Here is a 20,412-nt window from a genome sequence, read left to right on the forward strand (position 1 = left end):
GGGGGACGTTATTTGGTGGATCCGGAGCGTGTGTCAAACGGCCAAAGTCACGTGATTTCAGTAAACGAGGCTTTGTTACGCCATAAGTGTTTCGAAACGTTTTGAAATTTCAATGGTTCACGTGACTTTGGCAGTTTAATACGCGCTCCGAACCACTGAATCGAAATAAAAGATTCGTAAAGCTTTGAAGCTTCGTGAAGCAGTGTTTTGAAATCGTCCATTAAATGAATGACATAATTTTTATTTTTGGGTTAACTAACCCTTTAAAAGAATTTTCTAGGTTTAATGCAAATTAATCAACAGAATGTTGATTACCACAAAAAAATATTGATTCATTTTGTCTTATCAAGGTTAGGAAGTGGAAGCCTTTTTGGAGAATTTAAAAGCAGAAAAATGAAGCTCAAAAATGTATAAAACTTTTTTTGTGGTAATTAACATTATACTACAAATGCTGAACATAACTCTTACTGAACCTGGAATATTCCTTTAAGTTGAATTCAAACCTGAAGAAAAACAGCCATGGTTATTAGTTTCACATGTACCAGAAGGCCATGTAATGGCAGCTCATAAGAGGGTCAGCAAGTTTGGAACATGTAATGTAGATGGGCAGTCTGGCCTTTCTGTGATGACAACAAGAATTGTTATGTAATCGTGGAATGTACAGAACTCAAATAGTAGCCTATATCATGTGATATGTGATCATATGATTTGCTCTAGCATGTGCTGTTCACTGGTGTGTGTATAATATACAGAAAAACCCCATTAAGTCTACTTTAACAAAGCTTAATGAATCAGCATAATATATCGCCAGTGCAAAAGGGTAAATAAGTGCACAACCCTGCTGCTTTTATTCCGCTGTTCTCTTTCTCAACTGTCGTCGGCTCTAGTCATCAGAGCCGTGTTGACAGGCTCTGCTCATAAGTCTATGTTCCGACCCTGGGAACTGTTTTCACAGTGGGGGGGTTGGGAGAACAGCACCGGTTTACAAGAGCTGGAAGAGAAACTGGGACTCCTCCAAACTCTGATTCATGGCCACCCTCACACCTTACCAGCTGTGTCTGACAGCAGTCCGCATCAACATCCCACCTTTGACCCAGTGGACACACAATGGATATGAAGAACATTGTACTGTATATCATAGTGAAAGTATTGTGTATGATGCAGTTATTTTTGCGTTAGCCTATTTGTCTGATGTTGTAATATTTATTATTATTTTAAATAATTAGTTTTTATTTTTATATTTTCAGTTTTCATTTTAAAGTTTCAGAAATTTTAGCACTTTTCAGTTGTTGTCAAGACAACATTTCAAAATTTTCCATTTATTTTATTTATTTATTACTTCCCTATCCGGTTGTTAAGTCTGACGTCACGCGGCAGCGCTTCCGGGTCCTAACGCTCTATCTCATACCACAAGAAAACAACAAATGGTGCTAATATACATACACGATGTGGTGTAATACTACAAAAAATATATAATTATAACCTTTATCTCCATACCAGAATTCCAGATGGCCAGACAATGATTCATCTTTTATAAATCGTTAAAATATTAATATCTGTGACGCTGCAAGCACGGAGACTGTTGTGTAGACTGTAAGTATTTAAAATGTTTAACTTTTTAAAATGATTGATGTTTAAAATGAATAAATAGCGCTCATAAACGGCCGTCGATGGCATTCTCAAGTGAGAGTCGAGGCTTGGACCCGGAAACGGCGTTCCTTACGTCACGACTTAACAAGCGGATAGTATTCGAAAAACAGTATGTGACAAAATGTCTGAATTCACCGTGCTCATAAAGTACCCGGATGACCTACTACTTCAGACGAGATTCTTAAGTGTGCATGCATACGATGAACACTTTACTATCCCATGAGGCCACGGGAGAGGATTTGTGAACGGTGAAGCAACGTACACACGATAATGTCACATGATAATGACAGCATGGCGAATGTACTACCTCCAGATTACACTCATATTACACACACTCATGCTATAGAATGTGCTTTTTTTTTTAGCTTCCGTTAAGTAATAATTCATTCAAAATAAGTACTCAAGAAAGTATGCATTTCGGGGCCAGCCTTTGTTTTATTTGACATCCTTTAGAAACAACCACGTTTTGCATCATGTAAATGTTGCCCTCTGCTGGTGTGGAGAATGTGTTGAGATGACGTGTTTTTGTATGCAAAACCCGGAAGCGAGTTAGCATTTTAGGACTTCCGGTTCCATCTCCCTAAAATCTATGGGTTTTTTTGAATGGGTTTTTGCTAAATCCCCTGAAATAAGGTCTGTGGTTAACAAAGCCTCTAAAATATTTTCACATTTTGATCTATGACATAAAACACCAGTTATAACCTGCTTGTGTTTTTTTTTTTTTTACTTTTATTGTGTCTTAAAAACGGCGGTTGCGCTAACAAGTTGCTAAAAGGGACTACTTCCTTTGGCGGGACCTCAGACATTTAGGACATTTGGACAGCATTTCTCATGAAAACGTGGATAAGTATTCACACAGCGCAGATCATAATCAGCGAGCATGTTTTTAAATAAAGTTGTTTTTTTAAATACAGTTTGAGGAAGTCTGGTGGTGACGACGTTGATCCGCGACCATGGTGTGCTGTAGTCCGTTTATAGCCTACTGTTAGCTTTTATATCTGACGACTTTATTTAGGCTTCAAAATGTATAAATGTTGTGTTAACTTCTAAATTGTATCTTGATACACAAAACGTGTAAGTGTCATAACCTTTTGTTAAACACAGAGCTTATTTGTTTGCAATTTTCCAAAAGTCTATGGGAAAAATGCATGGGCTTTCGATCGAGGGAACCCGTGAGCCTAACTTCCGGGTTGGCCTACAAAAACACCTGGGCTGCGTCCGAAAACCTAGGTAGCTGTCTTGCTGCCTCGCTGTCTTATAAGAGAATGACTTGTACGGCAGCGTTTGTGCATGAAGGTACCTCACGAAACTGATTTCAGACAGACTTCTGAGGCAGTGTAACAGTTTAATGATCTACAGCAATATAGCGCGGGCTTTGGTGAGAACTAAACAAATAATTAATTACTACAGTAATAATTTCTCGATAGAAATGATATCAAAATTGAAATATGTTGGTCAAAATCGTACATTTACACACAAACTGAGCAGCAAACGCAACTTTCGGACGCCATCTTTATTTTTCTAGCTCAAGTGTCACAGAATGGAAAGCACAGGATTGTGGGATATCAAAGGCAACTAAGGATAACAGTTACATCTATGCTTCCTTCAAAAATCGATCTGAGGAAGGTATCTCATGAGACAGGAAGTGAAGCTAACATTGGATTCGGACGTGCCTTGATGCCTTACTACCTTGAAATGTGTCCTCAGAAAGCAGCATTTTCCAGTTTTCGGACGCAGCCGTATAGACAGGTACTCTATATGAAATCTCACATTTCTGGGTTTCTTAGAAGCGGAAGTCGACATAACCCTATTTTTCAATGCGGAAGTAAGGTGTTTTCTGTGAATTTGCGAGACTTACAATTTATTAGCCGCTATAGGGAAATAACGAGAAGGATATTAAAGTGCAATAAACTGTAAAACTGTTTGCGCTACAAACCAGCGTGTTTATAAAGAAGACAATACATTAAAACAATATAAGAAATACCAGTTTGCAATAACAAGCGGTTTTGTACAGCTAAAAAATAACGCTCTTAGGCCTACCTGAAATATACAGGAGATGACAGTAAATATAACTGTTGTATTTCCATTTGCTCCAATAGCAAAATAAAATTTTGTTGTTGGTGTTGTTAGAAACACTCTCATAGTGGCGATAATTCATTTTTTTTGGTCATTTACTGACAGTGACAAGGTAATTTAACAGAATATATAGCGTTATAAATGTATATTTAATTTTTAAAAATTAAATTAAGAAAAAAATAGATTAGCGATGTTGATAACTGTGGAAACGCATCATCACAGTCTGTGGAAAAGGGTCCATCCACAAAACACATCCAAGCTTAGTAAAAAACTACATACAGTACTTCACACACATATGGTCACATGCCCAGTTCCTCATGCTATAAATCCATTAGGTATGCTTTGACAGAAAAAGTGAAGCAATGATGTATATCTCAAGTCATTCAGCTATGCCAAATTGAAAAGCAGAAATCAGACAAGCAAGTTCAATGAAATATCACACTCAAGTTTATTTGTTTCAGATTTTCTGGGCAGTATGTACAAAAGAAAAAAAGAGAGCAGTATTTACAACGATGATTGCACAGGAAAAGGTCACAGAAGCAGCAGCTAAAAGGATAGCATAACAATGTCTAAAAATGTATACCCTGTCATCAGCATAGATTTTGTGCTGCATCTTTTCCCCAAGACAAATTTGACTTCTGCACAGGAACAGCAAATTACAGTCATGTACATGGACACTGCAAATAAATGGTGCTAGAATCATGTCTCACCACAAGAGGGCACAGAAGCCCTGCGCAGAGCAAACAAAAGCAGACTAAAAACATATTTCAAACATATCTGAGGATTTTTTGTTTTGATACACAACTGTTCCCAGTACCTCTAGGGTTATAGTTATGGTGTTAGCAATTCTTTGTAGTTTCTGTGATGATGTCTAGCCTTTTAGTCCAGTATTGGCTGTGTCTGAAACCTCAGGCAGCTGCCTAGTCAGTCAGACTTCACAGGCATAATGAATCTGCTTTCAGACACGCTTTCAAGGCAGCTTAAAGTGATAGTTAACCCTAAAATGAAAATTCTGTCATCATTTACTTACCCTCAATTTGTTTCAAACCTGGATGAATTTCTTCTGCTGAACATAAAAGATATTTTGAACTATCCCTTAAATGTTATATATATATATATATATATATATATATATATATATATATATATATATATATATATATATATATATATAGTAGGCAAAACAGGACACAGACAGAATATTGCACACAAATATCGGATATGGATGTGCCTTTTTGCCTTTCTTACTTTAATATATTGCCTGCAAATCATTTTTCAGGTTTCAGACAAAGCCAATATCCGAGTATGCCATCAGGACGGATCAGTTATGGGAACTGTATAAAACAAACATGGATCAGTAATGACGACTACATAACATCTTAATGTTCTAGGACGAGGGGCGGTATAAAGGCAGTTTAATGGAAGCCGGTAAGGCCAATCATTTATCATAAATAGATTACAAAGAAATTAAGCTTTCCCCTTCATATATTTTGACACTTAGAGTAAGGCAACCCCAAACCACTCTGCCATATTTAAGCTCCATTCAATGCTTTTTGCCTTTAACAGAAAGAGCAAACATCACATTGACTGATTTTTGGCATTAATGATTGGTTTATAGATTAGCAACAGCACATTTGTTTAACTCACAAGTCTGTTTAGACTGTTTAAAAGAGGACTGTCACCTTGGCACACAGCTCAAACATCAAACCATCCGTATGTTCAAACGCAAAGCAAAGAATAAGCCGGTTTGAATTGAGTCAGCATAAAAAAAAGGAACATCCACTAGGGATTTTTATACAGTTTATACAAGAAAATAAAAATGAGAGAAGAGTCAACATAAGGAACACCGCACTAAAGACGAAACTCAAGACACTGCAGCATTTATCACGAGCTGCTTATGTGGCAAAAACAGATAAACAATCAACATGTCGAACTGGTGAATCATAAACTATGACTTAGTCCTGCTTGGTTAGCTGGTCAGGAAAGTGAGCTGAATTAGTATGTTAACTCACTGTTGTTGTAACACTGACATGGCTGAATTTCTTAACTGTTTGAGGGTAAGGTAAGGCATCTGCAGTCTAATCTAATATATTCAGAGGGCGTCTGTCACACTTCACCAAACTTCATGTTTTGAAGCTAATCAAATGTGGATATTTTATTTGACTCACATTCTCACAATTAAAATTCCCAATTTCTCCATGCACAAGTGATAATGGATGGATAAATTATTTAAGAGCAACAACACTATCCAGTTTCTGACATTGGGAAAATCTCACCAATAATTATATGCTATAATGAACCCCTCTCTCTCTCTCTCTCTCTCTCTCTCTCTCTCTATATATATATATATATATATACAGTACAGTCCAAAAGTTTGGAACCACTAAGATTTTTAATGTTTTTAAAAGAAGTTTCGTCTGCTCACCAAGGCTACATTTATTTAATTAAAAATACAGTAAAAACAGTAATATTGTGAAATATTATTACAATTTAAAATAACTGTTTCTATTTGAATATATTTCACAAAGTAATTTATTCCTGTGATGGCAAAGCTGAATTTTCAGCATCATTACTCCAGTCTTCAGTGTCACATGATCCTTCAGAAATCATTCTAATATGCTGATCTGCTGATCAAGAAACATTTAATGTGTACAATTGTACAAAATATTTGTGTACAATATTTTTTTTCAGGATTATTTGATGAATAGAAAGTTCAAAAGAACAGTGTTTATCTGAAATCTAATCTTTTGTAACATTATAAATGTCTTTACTGCCACTTTTGATTGACTTAATGCATCCTTGCTGAATAAAAGTATTAATTTCTTTAATTTCTTTTCAAAAAAATAAAAATAAAAATTCTTACTGACCCCAAACTTTTGAACGGTAGTGTATAATGCTACAGAAGCTTTGTATTTCAGATAAATGCTGTTCTTTTGAACTTTCTATTCATCAAGGAATCCTGAAAAAAAAGTACACAACTGTTTTCAACATTGAAAATAATCATAAATGTTTATTGAGCAGCAAATCAGCATATTAGAATGATTTCTGAAGGATCATGTGACACTGAAGACTGGAGTAACGATGCTGAAAATTCAGCTTTGCATCACAGGAATAAATTACTTTGTCAAATATATTTAAATAGTACACAGTTATTTTAAATTGTAATAATATTTCACAATATTACTGTTTTTTACTGTATTTTTAATTAAATAAACGTAGCCTTGGTGAGCAGACGAAACTTCTTTTAAAAACATTAAAAATCTTAGTGGTTCCAAACTTTTGGACTGTACTGTATATATATATATATATATATATATATATATATGTAAAGAGCTAGGGATCCACATTATACAGAATCAGTACCATATCGGTTTTTGGCTAATATTTGAAATTTTAAATATCAGTAGGCTACTGGCTGATATTGGATGTATAACTGTTCATACTTTTTTCTTTATTTGTACATTTTGTTTACCTTTGTTATGTAACACTTAAAATTCATCTTTAAAAACGTTGCATTTAACAAATTTCAAAAAGAATATCCCAATTTATTCTGTACATTACAATGCTGTGATACCATAATTCAATAGTAACATTTAAAAAGTTTATTTTTATTTGTTGTTTCTTTACAAAAAAGCACATAAATTTAATATCTGTCATAACATGAAAATAATTAGGAGCATATCAGATATATTTTAGTATCGGTGCATCCCTACTCAAAGTACTATACATTTTGACTGAACTGAAATTCACAACACAGCTTTTTGGCTTGTTTTTGAGTGGAGTTACTCTTAAATAATGTCAAAAGATGTATTACACAGCTGTTATGGGCAGCAATAAATATCAGATCAAGGGGTTTTACACCTGAAATCTGAATGAAAGAACATCAATATCAGGATATGAGAAATGGCCCTGTCCCAAATAGTGCATTTGATGTGTACTGTACTGGCAAATGTTTGATGCCTGCATGTTTGTCAAGTCCTCGAGACCGTAGCACGTCCCATTTGTCATTTTAGGTTTCAGAAGGATGCTCTATGCGCCCTGTAGCACAGCCCATCATTTGGGACAGGGCTGAAAAAGCTTTCATCGTGCAAGCAGGTGAAATGTCCTTTAGGAGACAAACTTCACAGAATTGAATTATAGCACAGTGTTAGGACTGCAAACAAGCTGCTAGTTTAGCCACTCATCCGCACAAAGACATGTCATTAGACACTGCTACAGAGGAGGTTCTCTTTCATTTACTGATGTACTCACGAGGGGGTTAAGAACAAGCTTAAACCAACTCCATCCTGTTTCTAGTCAAGTCTGCGAGGGTAGTGAGTGTCCTGATGGAGGCATGGTCACATGATCGTGCTTCTGGGCCATGTACATGTCGTCACTCCTGCAGCCGACTGGTGTCGTCGTCCTCTTCTTTAACGGCATAAACCAGAGCTCTCCTTGTCTCTCTAAGGTGTTTCTAATGGAAATGCTGTTCAAACAATATGGTATGAGACAATAATCAGGCCACTGACACTGTATTAGACTGAACAACAAATTAAATATGCATGAGTGTTGTCATATACACTGCATAAATAACATTAATTACACACATTACAAATTTACTACTGTTCAGAAGTTTGGGGTTTGCAAGGCTGCATTTATTTGTTCAAAAATGCACAATAATATTGTGAAATATTACAATTTAAATAGCAGTTTTCTATTTGAGTATATTTTAAAAGTAGGGAAAAAATACTATGGTAGTCAATGGGGGGTGAGATCTGCTTGGTTACAAACATTCTTCCAAATATCTTTCTTTGTGTACAGCAGAACAAAGACATTTATACAAGTCTGGAACAACTTGAGGGGGAGTAAATGATGACAGAATTTTCATTTTTGGGTGAACTATCCCTTTAATGATGGACGATTATTCTAAAGTGTTATCAAAAAAAGGTATGTGGTCTATCTGTAAGTGTCCTGAAATTTGTTCTTTCATTCAGCCTTACAAAAAAAATCATTCATATGTAAATGACCCAACATTTGCACCACTATTCCTATTATGCCATAGCCATACACTTATAGAATTTTTAAAGAGTGTCTTAATAATATAATATACTGTAGGCTATACAAAAGACCACATTGTGGTCTTCAGTTGAGGAAAAAAAGTCAGTCAAGATACAGTATATCTAACCTGTTGATGGATGTCCATGAAAGAGTCAATCAGGAGGGGCTAGCAGTTCTGCACAGACAGTAACAGAGTTACAACAGACAGACAGAAATAAAGAATGGCAAAGTGCACACACTTGCTCAAAAAAGTGCATGCATTATATACACACTTCAGTAATTTCACACTGAAGCAGATGCAACACTTAAAGGTGCCCTAGATTCAAAAATTGAATTTACCTCGGCATAGTTGAATAACAAGAGTTCAGTACATGGAAATGACATACAGTGAGTCTCAAACTCCATTGTTTCCTCCTTCTTATATAAATCTCATTTGTTTAAAAGACCTCCGAAGAACAGGCGAATCTCAACATAACACTGACTGTTACGTAACAGTCGGGGTGTACGCCCCCAATATTTGCATATGCCAGCCCATGATCGAGGAATTACACAAGGGCAGCCAGTATTAACGTCTGGATGAAAGGCATTAGACAAGGGCAGGACGTCTGGATGTGCACAGCTGAATCAACAGACTAGGTAAGCAAGCAAGGACAATAGCTAAAAATGGCAGATAGAGCAATAATAACTGACATGATTCATGATAACATGATATTTTTAGTGATATTTGTAAATTGTCTTTCTAAATGTTTCGTTAGCATGTTGCTAATGTACTGTTAAATGTGGTTAAAGTTACCATCGTTTCTTACTGTATTCAAGGAGACAAGAGCCGTCGCTATTTTCATTTTTAAACACTTGCAGTCTGTATAATTCATAAACAGAACTTCATTCTTTATAAATCTCTCCAACAGTGTAGCATTAGCCGTTAGCCACGGAGCATAGCCTCAAACTCATTCAGAATCAATGTAAACATCAAAATAAACACTGTACTTACGCGATTAGACACGCTGCATGACGAACACTTTGTAAAGATCCATTTTGAGGGTTATATTAGCTGTTTGAACTTTTTTTTATGTTGTTTAAGGCAAGCGCGAGCTCTTGGGGCGTGGAGCACCAGATTTAAAGGGCCACACACCCTGAATCGGCTAATTTCTAATTATGCCCCAAAATAGGCAGTTAAAAAAATGAAAATGAAAAATGAATGAAAAAAGTCTATGGGGTAATTTGAGCTGAAACTTCACAGACACATTCAGGGGACACCTTAGACTTATATTACATCTTTTAAAAAAAAGTTCTAGGGCACCTTTAAATTCAGCAGCTAGGCTAGCAAGACTTACCGATGTGGATTTGTGGTCATGCGGTCGCTCAAGTTTGATACGGACGTCTGTACGGTTCTGCTCCTGGTTCTTTCCACCATCCAGTTGTTGAGTTCTGCCAGGAACTGGAAAAACAATTACATTTATTATATAGAAAGACACACAAACACTACACTAATACACAAATATACCACTATTTTGTTTTTATAATTATGTTCAGGGTCTTAATGAAACTCTTTTGTACAGCTTGTTTCTCTCAGTAGGAGAGCTCCCCTTACTGGTTGTACTGGTAGTGCTCATGTTGTCCTCTAGCCATGAGCTGTATGTGAATGAGTCTCGTTTATGAGGAGTATCTGCTGACGACAGGCTCTCCTGAATGGGACAAATTCAACAAAGTAGCCATACTTACAAAACATATGAAGTTTGAGTGTTTCTAGAGATGTGTATTACTTGTAATGCATTAACGATTAATGTGCTGTTCTCACCATGCCGGTGTCATAGTCCTCTGTGGCCTCTGTTTCATTCTCCTCCACCACACTAGCAAAGCTGCTGGCATTAGAGGAGGAGCGGGATAGGTCATGAGCCTCAGGAATGGATGGAGCCCGGCAGTAAATGCTTGAACTGCACACACATGAATACAAACAAACACATGCTCTTAATGCATTCACCCTTAACAAGCGTGAAACTTCCATAGTTCTTGTTGTCAGATCGCATACATCCTCCAAAATGCACACCCTACCACACACCAAATGTGAGTAAAAGCTGACTTTGGCAAGTAAATAAAACTGTAGCTGGTAAATGCAGTAGGAACTGTAATAATAATAATAGGGTGTTTCTTCACTTGTGGGCCATTTTGACCTTGTGGACTCTCTTAAAACAAAATTTTCACACTCTCACTAGTTTAGTTTGTCTACTAACAATGTCCAACAGTGGACAATTTTAAAGGTTTAGTTCACCCAAAAATGAAAATTATGTCATTAATGACTCGCCCTCATGTCGTTCCAAACCTGTAAGACCTTCGTTCATCTTCGGAACACAGTTTAAGATATTTTAGATTTAGTCTGAGAGCTTTCTGTCCCTTCATTGAAAATGTATGTGCAGTATACGGTCCATGTCCAGAAAGGTAATAAAAACATAATCAAAGTAGTCCATGTGACATCAGAGGGTCAGTTAGAATTTGATGAAGAATCGAAAATACATTTTGGTCCAAAAATAACAAAAACTACGACTTTATTCAGCATTGTATTCTCTTCCGGGTCTGTTGTCAATCCGGGTTCACGACTCCGCAGTGACGCTGCTGATGTAAGGCGCTGCTGACGTGTTATCCGGTGCGCCCGAGCTTCGTTTACAGTCTGAGGGAGACGCACGCTGTATTCAAGCTATTCTACATTGTATTTTGGTATTGCTATATTTTTTAAAATGGTGCGTAAGTGTGCATGTCGCGGATGTCCTAATCGCCAAAAACAATGACGTAAAAATGCATTACCAATGCCGACAGATGAAAGGATTCAATGGAATCAATTCAATGGAAAGGATTCCGGAAGAGAATACAATGCTGAATAAAGTCGTAGTTTTTGTTATTTTTGGACCAAAATGTATTTTCAATGCTTCAAAAACTTATAAACTAACCCCACAGATGTCACATGGACTACTATGATGATGTTTTTATTACCTTTCTGGACATGGACAGTATACCGTACATACATTTTCAATGGACTAAATCGAAAATATCTTAATTTGTGTTCCGAAGATATGATATTTTGATGAATATTTTAATGATATTTTTAAACATTTTTCTGGAAAAAACGACTTGTTTGTCCTGGAATTTCATAGCTAGCATGTTAAGTACCTAAATACCCACAATTAAACAATATTGTTCACATGTTTTGTGAAATTTGAAAAAAATGTTCAAGCTTTTTTGGGCACAACACGCAATTTAAAAAAAAGTGCTAATATTATGCTTATTTACAAGTTCATAATTTTATTTTTGGGGTCTAATAGAATACGCTTCAATCAAAAACAAATTATTTTTTGCATACTGTGTATTGCTGCAGCACCCCTTTTCACCCTCTTCCTGTCTCTTTAAAACCTGCTTTTCTGAAAAAGCCTGAAGCTTCATGAGTAGCTGTGAAAAGTATTATATCTATGGTAACTATGTCGTTGATATTGGAAGTTCAAACCCACACTGCAAAAACTCAGCGTCTCATCAACATTAAAATCACTTACTTAACTGTTCTTTAAAGGCAGGCCAAAGCAACCAGTATGCAAATGTGTAACATGGTGATGTAGCTAAGTCACAGAAATAATTAAAGGACTACAAACGAGGCAAATATTTTCTGTTGGAAATGTAACATACATAAGCTAGTGAGAGCTGTGCGACATGTGTAAACCTCACTCCCCTGAATTCAAGAATCTGACGTCAGGGACTGTGGTCTTTAGCCTCCTTGTCAGAGTGCCCGACTCCTATGTCAGCAGACCCGGGTTGAAGTCCCGCTTAGAGCGGGAGGTTCGAACAGGAGGGGTTACATTGGTGCCGTGACCCCGATGGGAGTGTTGTTTAGGGGGGTAGGTGCAACAGACGTATGTTAGTGAGAGCTATGCGTGTAAACCTTACTCCCCTGAATTCAAGAGGCGCTCTAGCGACTGACGCTAAATACTGCAGTCTTTAGGCCCATGTTAGAGCGCCCGACTCCCATGCTGGCAGACCAGGGTTCGAGTCCCGCTTAGAGCGGGCGGTTCGAACAGGAGGTGTTACAGAGAGATTAATTCCCATGGACTGCTTGCAACTTTAAAAAATCAAAAAAAGAGTAATTGGTGCTCTTTAATGCTCTATTCATATAACAAAAAGTTGAAATCAACCCCTGAGACAAAAACATAGTTAAAGGCAAACTCAGAGTCTGATCCTCACTGATAAATGTGAGCAAATCATATCATCACTCAGGTTAATGATTTTACCTGTTCTTGGTGATGAGGACCTCAGGAGAGCTCTGATTGGAGGAGTTTTCGGACTTGGGGTCCTGGGAGGCGTGGCCACTGTCAGGAGTCTTCTGTGTGCTGGGTGAGCACTCCCTACTGCTGCAAACACACACACTGACCATCAGAGGGCAGCATAAGCATTATGTTTGCAACTCTACAAGTCAAACATGAAGTGAGGGAGTCCAAGCTCAACTGCAGTCTATTAGGTTAGGTTTGATACAACAATACATGCTGACTCACATCACTACACTGAAACACGTGAGTTCAGAGCAACATCATTCGGAGGGCCTGTACGTATTAAAGCACATTTAATAAAGGCCAGCTCATGCAAAATCAGGAAAACAGACATTTGATTGGCTGAAAAATTAGCAGACCACCAATCAGTTAGCATGTTGATTTTGCATGTGTGACCAGTTTAATAATGTGCTAAAGGCCATAATTCATAGCATTTCAGATGCATTTCTATGGCCAGGTAAGGTAAGCATCTAGTCTACGGTTAAAGAGGTGGCATTCTATGGTGGCATTTATACTTGGAGGGATCCACGATGAGCCTCCCATTCTTGAGAGTGACGCTGGGTAGAGAGAGACAGAGCACTGTCCTGTCCTCTGACAACAGAGCGGCAATTCTTCACCAAACACATAAACACACATAAAAGGAAGGAGTTCAGTGCAATATTACGCTTTATGTTCTGCCTATAATTTTCTCAATAAGTATATTTTTTTAAAAGTATTGTTTTTAATTTGCATGTACATGTGCATGATCAATGAATGTAAGATTGTTGGATTCTGTCAGTACTTACAATTTTATCATCCAGCCCAATAACTCTCTTTAACAGGCCCAAGACTTCAAATTATTCTTTTTTGTTGAGTCCTGCTCTATCACAAACACACACACACAACCTTTACCATTCAAAAGTTTGGTGTCGGTAAGATTTTTTAAATCTAAAGATCTCTTATGCTCAACAGGGCTTCATTTATTTCATCAAAAATACAATAAATGCTAATATTGTAAAATATTTAACAATTTAAAATAACTGTTTATTTTGAAATGTAATTTATTTCTGTGATGGCAAAGCATCATTACTCCAGTCTTCAGTGTCTCATGATCCTTCAGAAACCATTTTAATATGCTGATTTGGTGCACAGGAAACATTTATTATTAATATTATTATTAATGTTGAAAACTGTTGTGCTGCTTAATATTTCTTTTTGAAACTGTGATACTGTTAATGAATAGAAATAAAAAAACATCATTTATTTTAATAAGAATTTTTTTTTTGTAACAAGTGACATTTGATCAATATAATGCATCCTTGCTGAATAAAAGTATTAATTTCTTTGAAAACCAAACTTTTAAATGGTAGTGTATGTATGAATTTAACAGAAGATCTTTCTTCTGCAAGCAGGTGTGTGCACAAGATTCACAAGGTCTTGAAACCAGTACTGTCTGCATCAGTGACTCTGAAACCTCCACAATTGCAGCTCCAGAAGTTAAGAAGTTTTCTCATCCTCTTACCTTTTCTCCTGGACCTCCTGGATGTTCTCAATGCCGATAGCACTGCTACGCCGAGAGCTGAAGGGTCCTGACTTTTTCCTAGTTGGGCTTTTTCCAGGAATGATCAAAGACTGTGGGAGGGAAAAATAAGTTCAGTGAGCCGATGATTCAAACATATAGATACCACCTCAAAGGAAACTTTAAAGATAATACATCCTGCATAGGTCAGGTATATGTTATACCACTTGCAATTGTGGTCTATAATTTCTTATATCTGTGGCGTGCTCCAGTCTTTGTGAGAAAAAAAGACACTGTTTCGTAGCTTGACTGGCAAGGTGGATGTAAAGTGTGTGCTTGAGGGTTTGGAGATGAAAGATGGGAGCAGGATCTCCTGAGCTTCACTGGACGGTTGTGCTCTCGCTGGGGACACTTTGTTCTCTTCAAGCCTGAGCGCTGGGATTTTACAGCTACTGCTTTATGACTTCAAATGAAAGGCCTTCAAAAAAGGCTTTTATCTAAAATGGCTTCAAAGGCTTCGGAAAGACTCTCTGTTGCCTTTTTCTTTTGTGTTTCTACACTATTAGCTCACAAAGAGTGTACAATTATCAGACGAGGGGATAGAAATACACCGAATAGTACATACTACATAACAAGAAGTGACAATGGACATTAAAAACGTAGCAGAGCAATGCATTACACACAGGAAGTGATGCTGAAAGAGGAGCTGTGATGAAATCTCTGACTTTCCACCATGAACATAAATACTGAAACAATGCTGCTGAATGTAGATGAATCTATATGTACATGGGTCATTATAAAGAACAGTGCTAATGGATATAAAAATGTGCAAAATGACTCTCTGACTGAACAGTGTTTACTGTCAAAGTGGCTTACAATAGGATATGGTAAGACTGGATAGTATGACATGAATATCTGCATGGAACAACTGTTAAAATGATGGATGCACAATATATCTGTTATCAGCTTCTTTTACTTTGTCATCATGTAAACGCACCTAAAGTTCATCTTTAAAAAATACTAATAATTTATTAGTTAATAATAATTTATTTAACAATGTAAATGTAATACTTATCAAATCTCAAAATATACATTTTTCATAATTTTGTGATGCTTAATTTCACTTATAGATTATTATTGCAACAAATTAAAAATGAAATAAAATGACCACTTAAATTAACTAATTTAAGTTATAATAACTTAAATGCCATATTTAATTAGAAACAACTAAAAACAAGGCTGTGAAGAATATAGGTGTATTATTGTGCACACACTGTACTGAAACATTAAAATCCTTTTTTTTATATTGTTTAATTGTATTTTTATATTCTTTTTGTATCGGCAGCTATATGGTATAAAAGTGATGTTTAGTTCATGCGGTGAGAACGAATGATGCAGATGAGAGAGGAGTGAGAGTTATACATGAACCTCTTCTATGGTTCCTATTCCTATGGCACTGCCACGCCGTCCATATTTACTGGGACTTTTGCCTGGGACAAGCAATGACTGCACAGAGCCCACAGAGAAAGAGAGAGAGAGAACGAGAGAAATTATGAGTCCATGCAGCAGGTTATGTGTTATACAAACAAAGTAGGCTACAAACATTTATTAGAGAGACAGTCATCAAAGCATGAACAGGAAGAAAAAAAGCTGTCATGAACACAACAGAGTAGCCACATGAGGAAAAAAGGACCGGAGGAACCTCAGCAGGTACGGGGACCTGTGAAGTACAAAAAAGCAAAAGTAGTAGCACACAGGACACCATTGGAGATAACAGGACAGCTGACATTTTAACACAGTTAGTCAAGTTAACATTATTGGAACAGGTTAGTCAGACATGAAAATTCATATATGCTGTTAAATAAACGTTGTTAAACAATGTTATTTGTAACTGAACTCTCTTTAATCGGACCTGCCGATATGCTAAAACTCGCAATAATTAACATACATTTTTATCCCACAGGTTGTATCATCATTGGATCTCAACTGGTGGGTCATGATCTGAAAATGACTTGTGTAGAAAGGAAAAAATGCTAAAATAAAATAAACTGTCAGTTTTGCTATACAGTTTACATTCTTGCATACACTGTAAACCCTAATGCTCAAAATAATTAACTGGTTTGAGTAGGACAAACTTAAATTAAATTAGTTCAGTCAAATTAACTATTTAGAACCTCCTTTTTCTTTTAGGTTCACAGAACTGATATATTTTAAGTAAACTGAACTGTTTCATTGTTTTGAGTTTTATGAACTTTTTTTTTTTTAATTTAGATGAACTTAAGTTTAACTGAAACTGGGATGGGATTTCTATTTCCCAGCATGCTTTGTCCATGGCACTCAAAAGGGAGAGTAAATGCTAAAATTAAGTGTTATATAATGTTTTTTTTTTTTTTTGTGCAAGATTAATGTTAAGTGGGAGATTTAGTAGTAATTTGGTATTAATGTTTTGTTATGCTAATTTAGAAGAGTTTCTGTTGATGTGGGTTCTTGGAGAGTTACCATCATGGTGACAAGCTACACTCTTAGCCCGGATTTTATATTTACTTAAAAATATAATTACAATATACTTAAAATATACTTAAAAATAGCAAAATTTAAATTGTGAGAATAAAGAAAATTACTAAGACAATTCAGCTCATAATTTATTCATGCAGCAATGCATGATGGGAGGCATGGATGAATTTTGATTGGTGGCAAGTTAACTTGCTTAGTACATTGAACTTAAATATATTAGGTGTAATAACTACAAAGTAATTAATATTACAAAATAGGGGTGTGACGAGACCGGTATCTCACGAGAGGAGACGAGACTCGAGATTGAGTTCACGAGACGAGACAAGATGGCGAAATACATGACTAGAAAAAATATTCTGCAGGTGTATTTGAAATGTTTTAACTAATCATCTTGTAATGAATGTCATTTCAGTTCTACTTTCTGAGACTGAATTATCATCTGCAGTAAAAGACAACAATACTGTACTGTAAAGTACTGTAAAAGGTTTTGCTACTAACTCAACTGACTGACTTCTCTTCTGTATGATTTCAGTCTCTTCAGACCTTACTGTACATGATTTGTACTGTATTCATCGGGGAGCCGCTGTCAAATGCGGGGAATTGAAATCACGTTTGAATGCGCGCTCGCGTTTACTTTCACTTTCAACGGTCGCGCGTACTCTGTAAATATGGAGCGGCGGTGACCGTTATCCGACTGAATTAAATGTTTTTTTGGGTTTTTTTTTAAATACAAAGCAAAACGACAGTGGAGGCATAATGTAAACGTAGCGGTGGCATATTCTTTCCTAATCATCCTAACACTCTGTCATGGAAACATCACGAGACTACTTTTCGCCTCGACGAGAAATCTCGTCACAGTTTAGTCTCGCGAGATCTCGTGCCACGAGATCTCGTCACACCCCTATTACAAAACATTTTAAGTTAAATGAACTCATTATTAAGTTAACATTACTTAATTTTTTTAGGGCAACCAGTTTCCTCAATTTTTTTAAGTAAATTCAACTTATCCGGGCTAACAGTGTATTAACAAGTTAAGAAATTAGCAAGTTAGCATTTTTTAAAATTAGCTTGTTATAGCTAGCTAATTTTACACTAATAAAAATGTTTACATTGAGGTTACATGATATTTTATTTTATATTTTATATATGATATTTTTAAGTTAAATGTATGAGTGTACTCAAACATTTCAAGTTAAGAACAAATTAAAATGTATGAGTAGTACAAAAAATCTGTCAGTTCTGCTTACTTAAACTTTGAATTTCTTTACTTAAAAATTCTGAGTTTTGCCAATTTATTTGGATTTACAGTGTATTTAAAACTTTGAGTTGCATTAAATTAAAATGAACAAAACACTAAATATATATTCTGATTTAAATGAATGTTTATTTGTAATTTACAGTTATTCAAAAAAACTAGCTATGCTTACTGATGATATTTAAGTTTGCAAACAGAGGCAATCAGTTGCCTCAAATCTTTTGAGTTAGTAGAACCGGGTTTACAGTGTATTAATGGATTAATGTACATCACTATACTTGGTCCTGAAGCAAAACCAGTTGAGAACCACTGTAACCCTCATCGATGGCCCTGGTTGTTATGACATAATCACCATAGGGGGATGAATCATTACACGCAATTTCTAATTTTCACCTCAAAGCTTTGGGATTTAAGTCCCAATAGTCAAAATATTGTTTCTGTGCTAACATAATGGTCTATATTCTCCATTGCGTAACCTGCTGTGAAGGTCAGAAAGTCCATTTGACTGACATGGCATATGATAGTGCTATAAATAACAGAAACATTAACTGTGACAGAGGCATGGCTCAGTAACTCTGAAGTCTGTTCCAGCATGAGTCCCTCTGGGGAAAGTGGGATTTCACTAGGCTCATATGAGTTTTGCTCACGAGGGGCACTGGCATGACTTAGCATGGCTCTCAGTGTGTGATAGTCCCCAGGGCCAGGAGCAGCAGCACCATAAGAGCCGCTGCGCTTGATGGAGCAAGAGCTGGCTGGCCGGAGGAGGCCGTCTCTGCTGTGTGAACACCATACTTACCGACAGCACACCTGCGTATTAAAACATTAGCACAGCAGAATCCACTCAACATACACACACACACACACATATATAATTCTCTCTGCAGGTCCTTATGTGGTGCTGGTGCTGATGTGTGGCTGATCCTGTGGGGGATGCGGTAAGGTCAAAACATTCACAACCGTCTTTATACCAACATTGCCGGCAGGCCGCATTATCATACTTCTAGATCAGATAATATTCATTCCTGAGAGACACTGGAAGGAAAATAACAAAATAACGTCACATGACCCCTTGTAGACTATCTGACAGTATTTCATTCCCTCATGAGCAACATGCAACACATTCAAGGCCACTTTATGTCATGCACCTCTCAGAGAACCTCATTTCCACCATGACACACACGCAACTCCTGTGATGACAGAGGAGTTAAATGAGTAATATTCTTCTCTGGGGAAAGCTCAAATTCATGTAACATGCTTTTGGGTCAATGACATATTTATGCATATTTTTATTTTTTAAATCTAGTTGAAAACTTATGTGCCAAGTTCTCAGAAATATAATTATGATGGATTTGAAAAACTTTTGAAGTCCAATCATTATTATTTTCAAAAAGATTTTTAAATATATATATTTTTCAAGGTAATACTATTTTTTATTAATAGCACAAACAGTTTATTCATAAATATCATTTATGTTTCAGAGTCACCACATATTTTGCAACCTGAACTAACCTTATCTGATATTTTAAGAGATTTACTGATCTTGACACACAGTCATGAGGATCTTCAGGACTCATCTCTAAGTAATTAAATAGTTATTTACTTTTATTTACTACGAGTTTAATTATTACTAAAATAACACCGATCAAGCATAACATTATGATCACCTTCCTAATATTGTGTTTGTCGCACTTTTGACCCGTCGAGATATGGACTCCACTAGACCCCTGAAGGTGTGCTGTGGTATCTGACACCAAGATGTTAGCAGCAGATCCTTGAAGTCCTGTAAGTTGCGAAGTGGGGCCTCCATGGATCGGACTAGTTTGTTCAGCACATCCCACAGATGCTCGACTGGATTGAGATCTGGGGAATTTGTAGGCCAAGTCAACACCCCAAACTCATTTTTTGTGCTCCTTAAACTATTCCTGAACCATTTTTGATTTGTGGCAGGGCACATTATCCTGCTGAAAGAGGCCACAGGCACCAGGGAATACCGTTTCCATGAAAGGGCGTACATGGTCTGCAACAATGCTTAGGTTGGTGGTACGTGTCAAAGTAACATCCACGTGGATGGCAGGACA

At 36.5% G+C, this 20,412-nt stretch overlaps 1 protein-coding gene across 24 annotated transcripts in view; it reads right to left on the bottom strand.

Moving 5' to 3' along the window:
* Positions 1 to 7,011: 7,011 nt before the first annotated feature.
* The window catches only part of rap1gapa (RAP1 GTPase activating protein a), a 121,726-nt gene continuing 108,325 nt past the window's right edge, over positions 7,012 to 20,412 (bottom strand). For 15 of the 24 annotated variants that reach the window (XM_048177252.1, XM_048177256.1, XM_048177242.1 and 12 more), the window contains 9 exons: positions 15,994 to 16,071; positions 14,569 to 14,678; positions 13,583 to 13,678; positions 13,032 to 13,151; positions 10,562 to 10,697; positions 10,355 to 10,448; positions 10,098 to 10,201; positions 8,891 to 8,938; positions 7,012 to 8,191 (listed from right to left, as the gene is read on the bottom strand). In XM_048177252.1, coding sequence (XP_048033209.1) covers positions 8,930 to 8,938; positions 10,098 to 10,201; positions 10,355 to 10,448; positions 10,562 to 10,697; positions 13,032 to 13,151; positions 13,583 to 13,678; positions 14,569 to 14,678; positions 15,994 to 16,071 — 747 coding nt within the window. In that variant the 3' untranslated portion in view covers positions 7,012 to 8,191; positions 8,891 to 8,929. The remainder of the gene's footprint in view (positions 8,192 to 8,890; positions 8,939 to 10,097; positions 10,202 to 10,354; positions 10,449 to 10,561; positions 10,698 to 13,031; positions 13,152 to 13,582; positions 13,679 to 14,568; positions 14,679 to 15,993; positions 16,072 to 20,412) is intronic. The other 9 variants (XM_048177249.1, XM_048177241.1, XM_048177259.1 and 6 more) reach the window with 5 other exon arrangements.

Source organism: Megalobrama amblycephala, linkage group LG24 (assembly GCF_018812025.1).
Source record: "Megalobrama amblycephala isolate DHTTF-2021 linkage group LG24, ASM1881202v1, whole genome shotgun sequence".
Taxonomy (NCBI): domain Eukaryota; kingdom Metazoa; phylum Chordata; class Actinopteri; order Cypriniformes; family Xenocyprididae; genus Megalobrama; species Megalobrama amblycephala.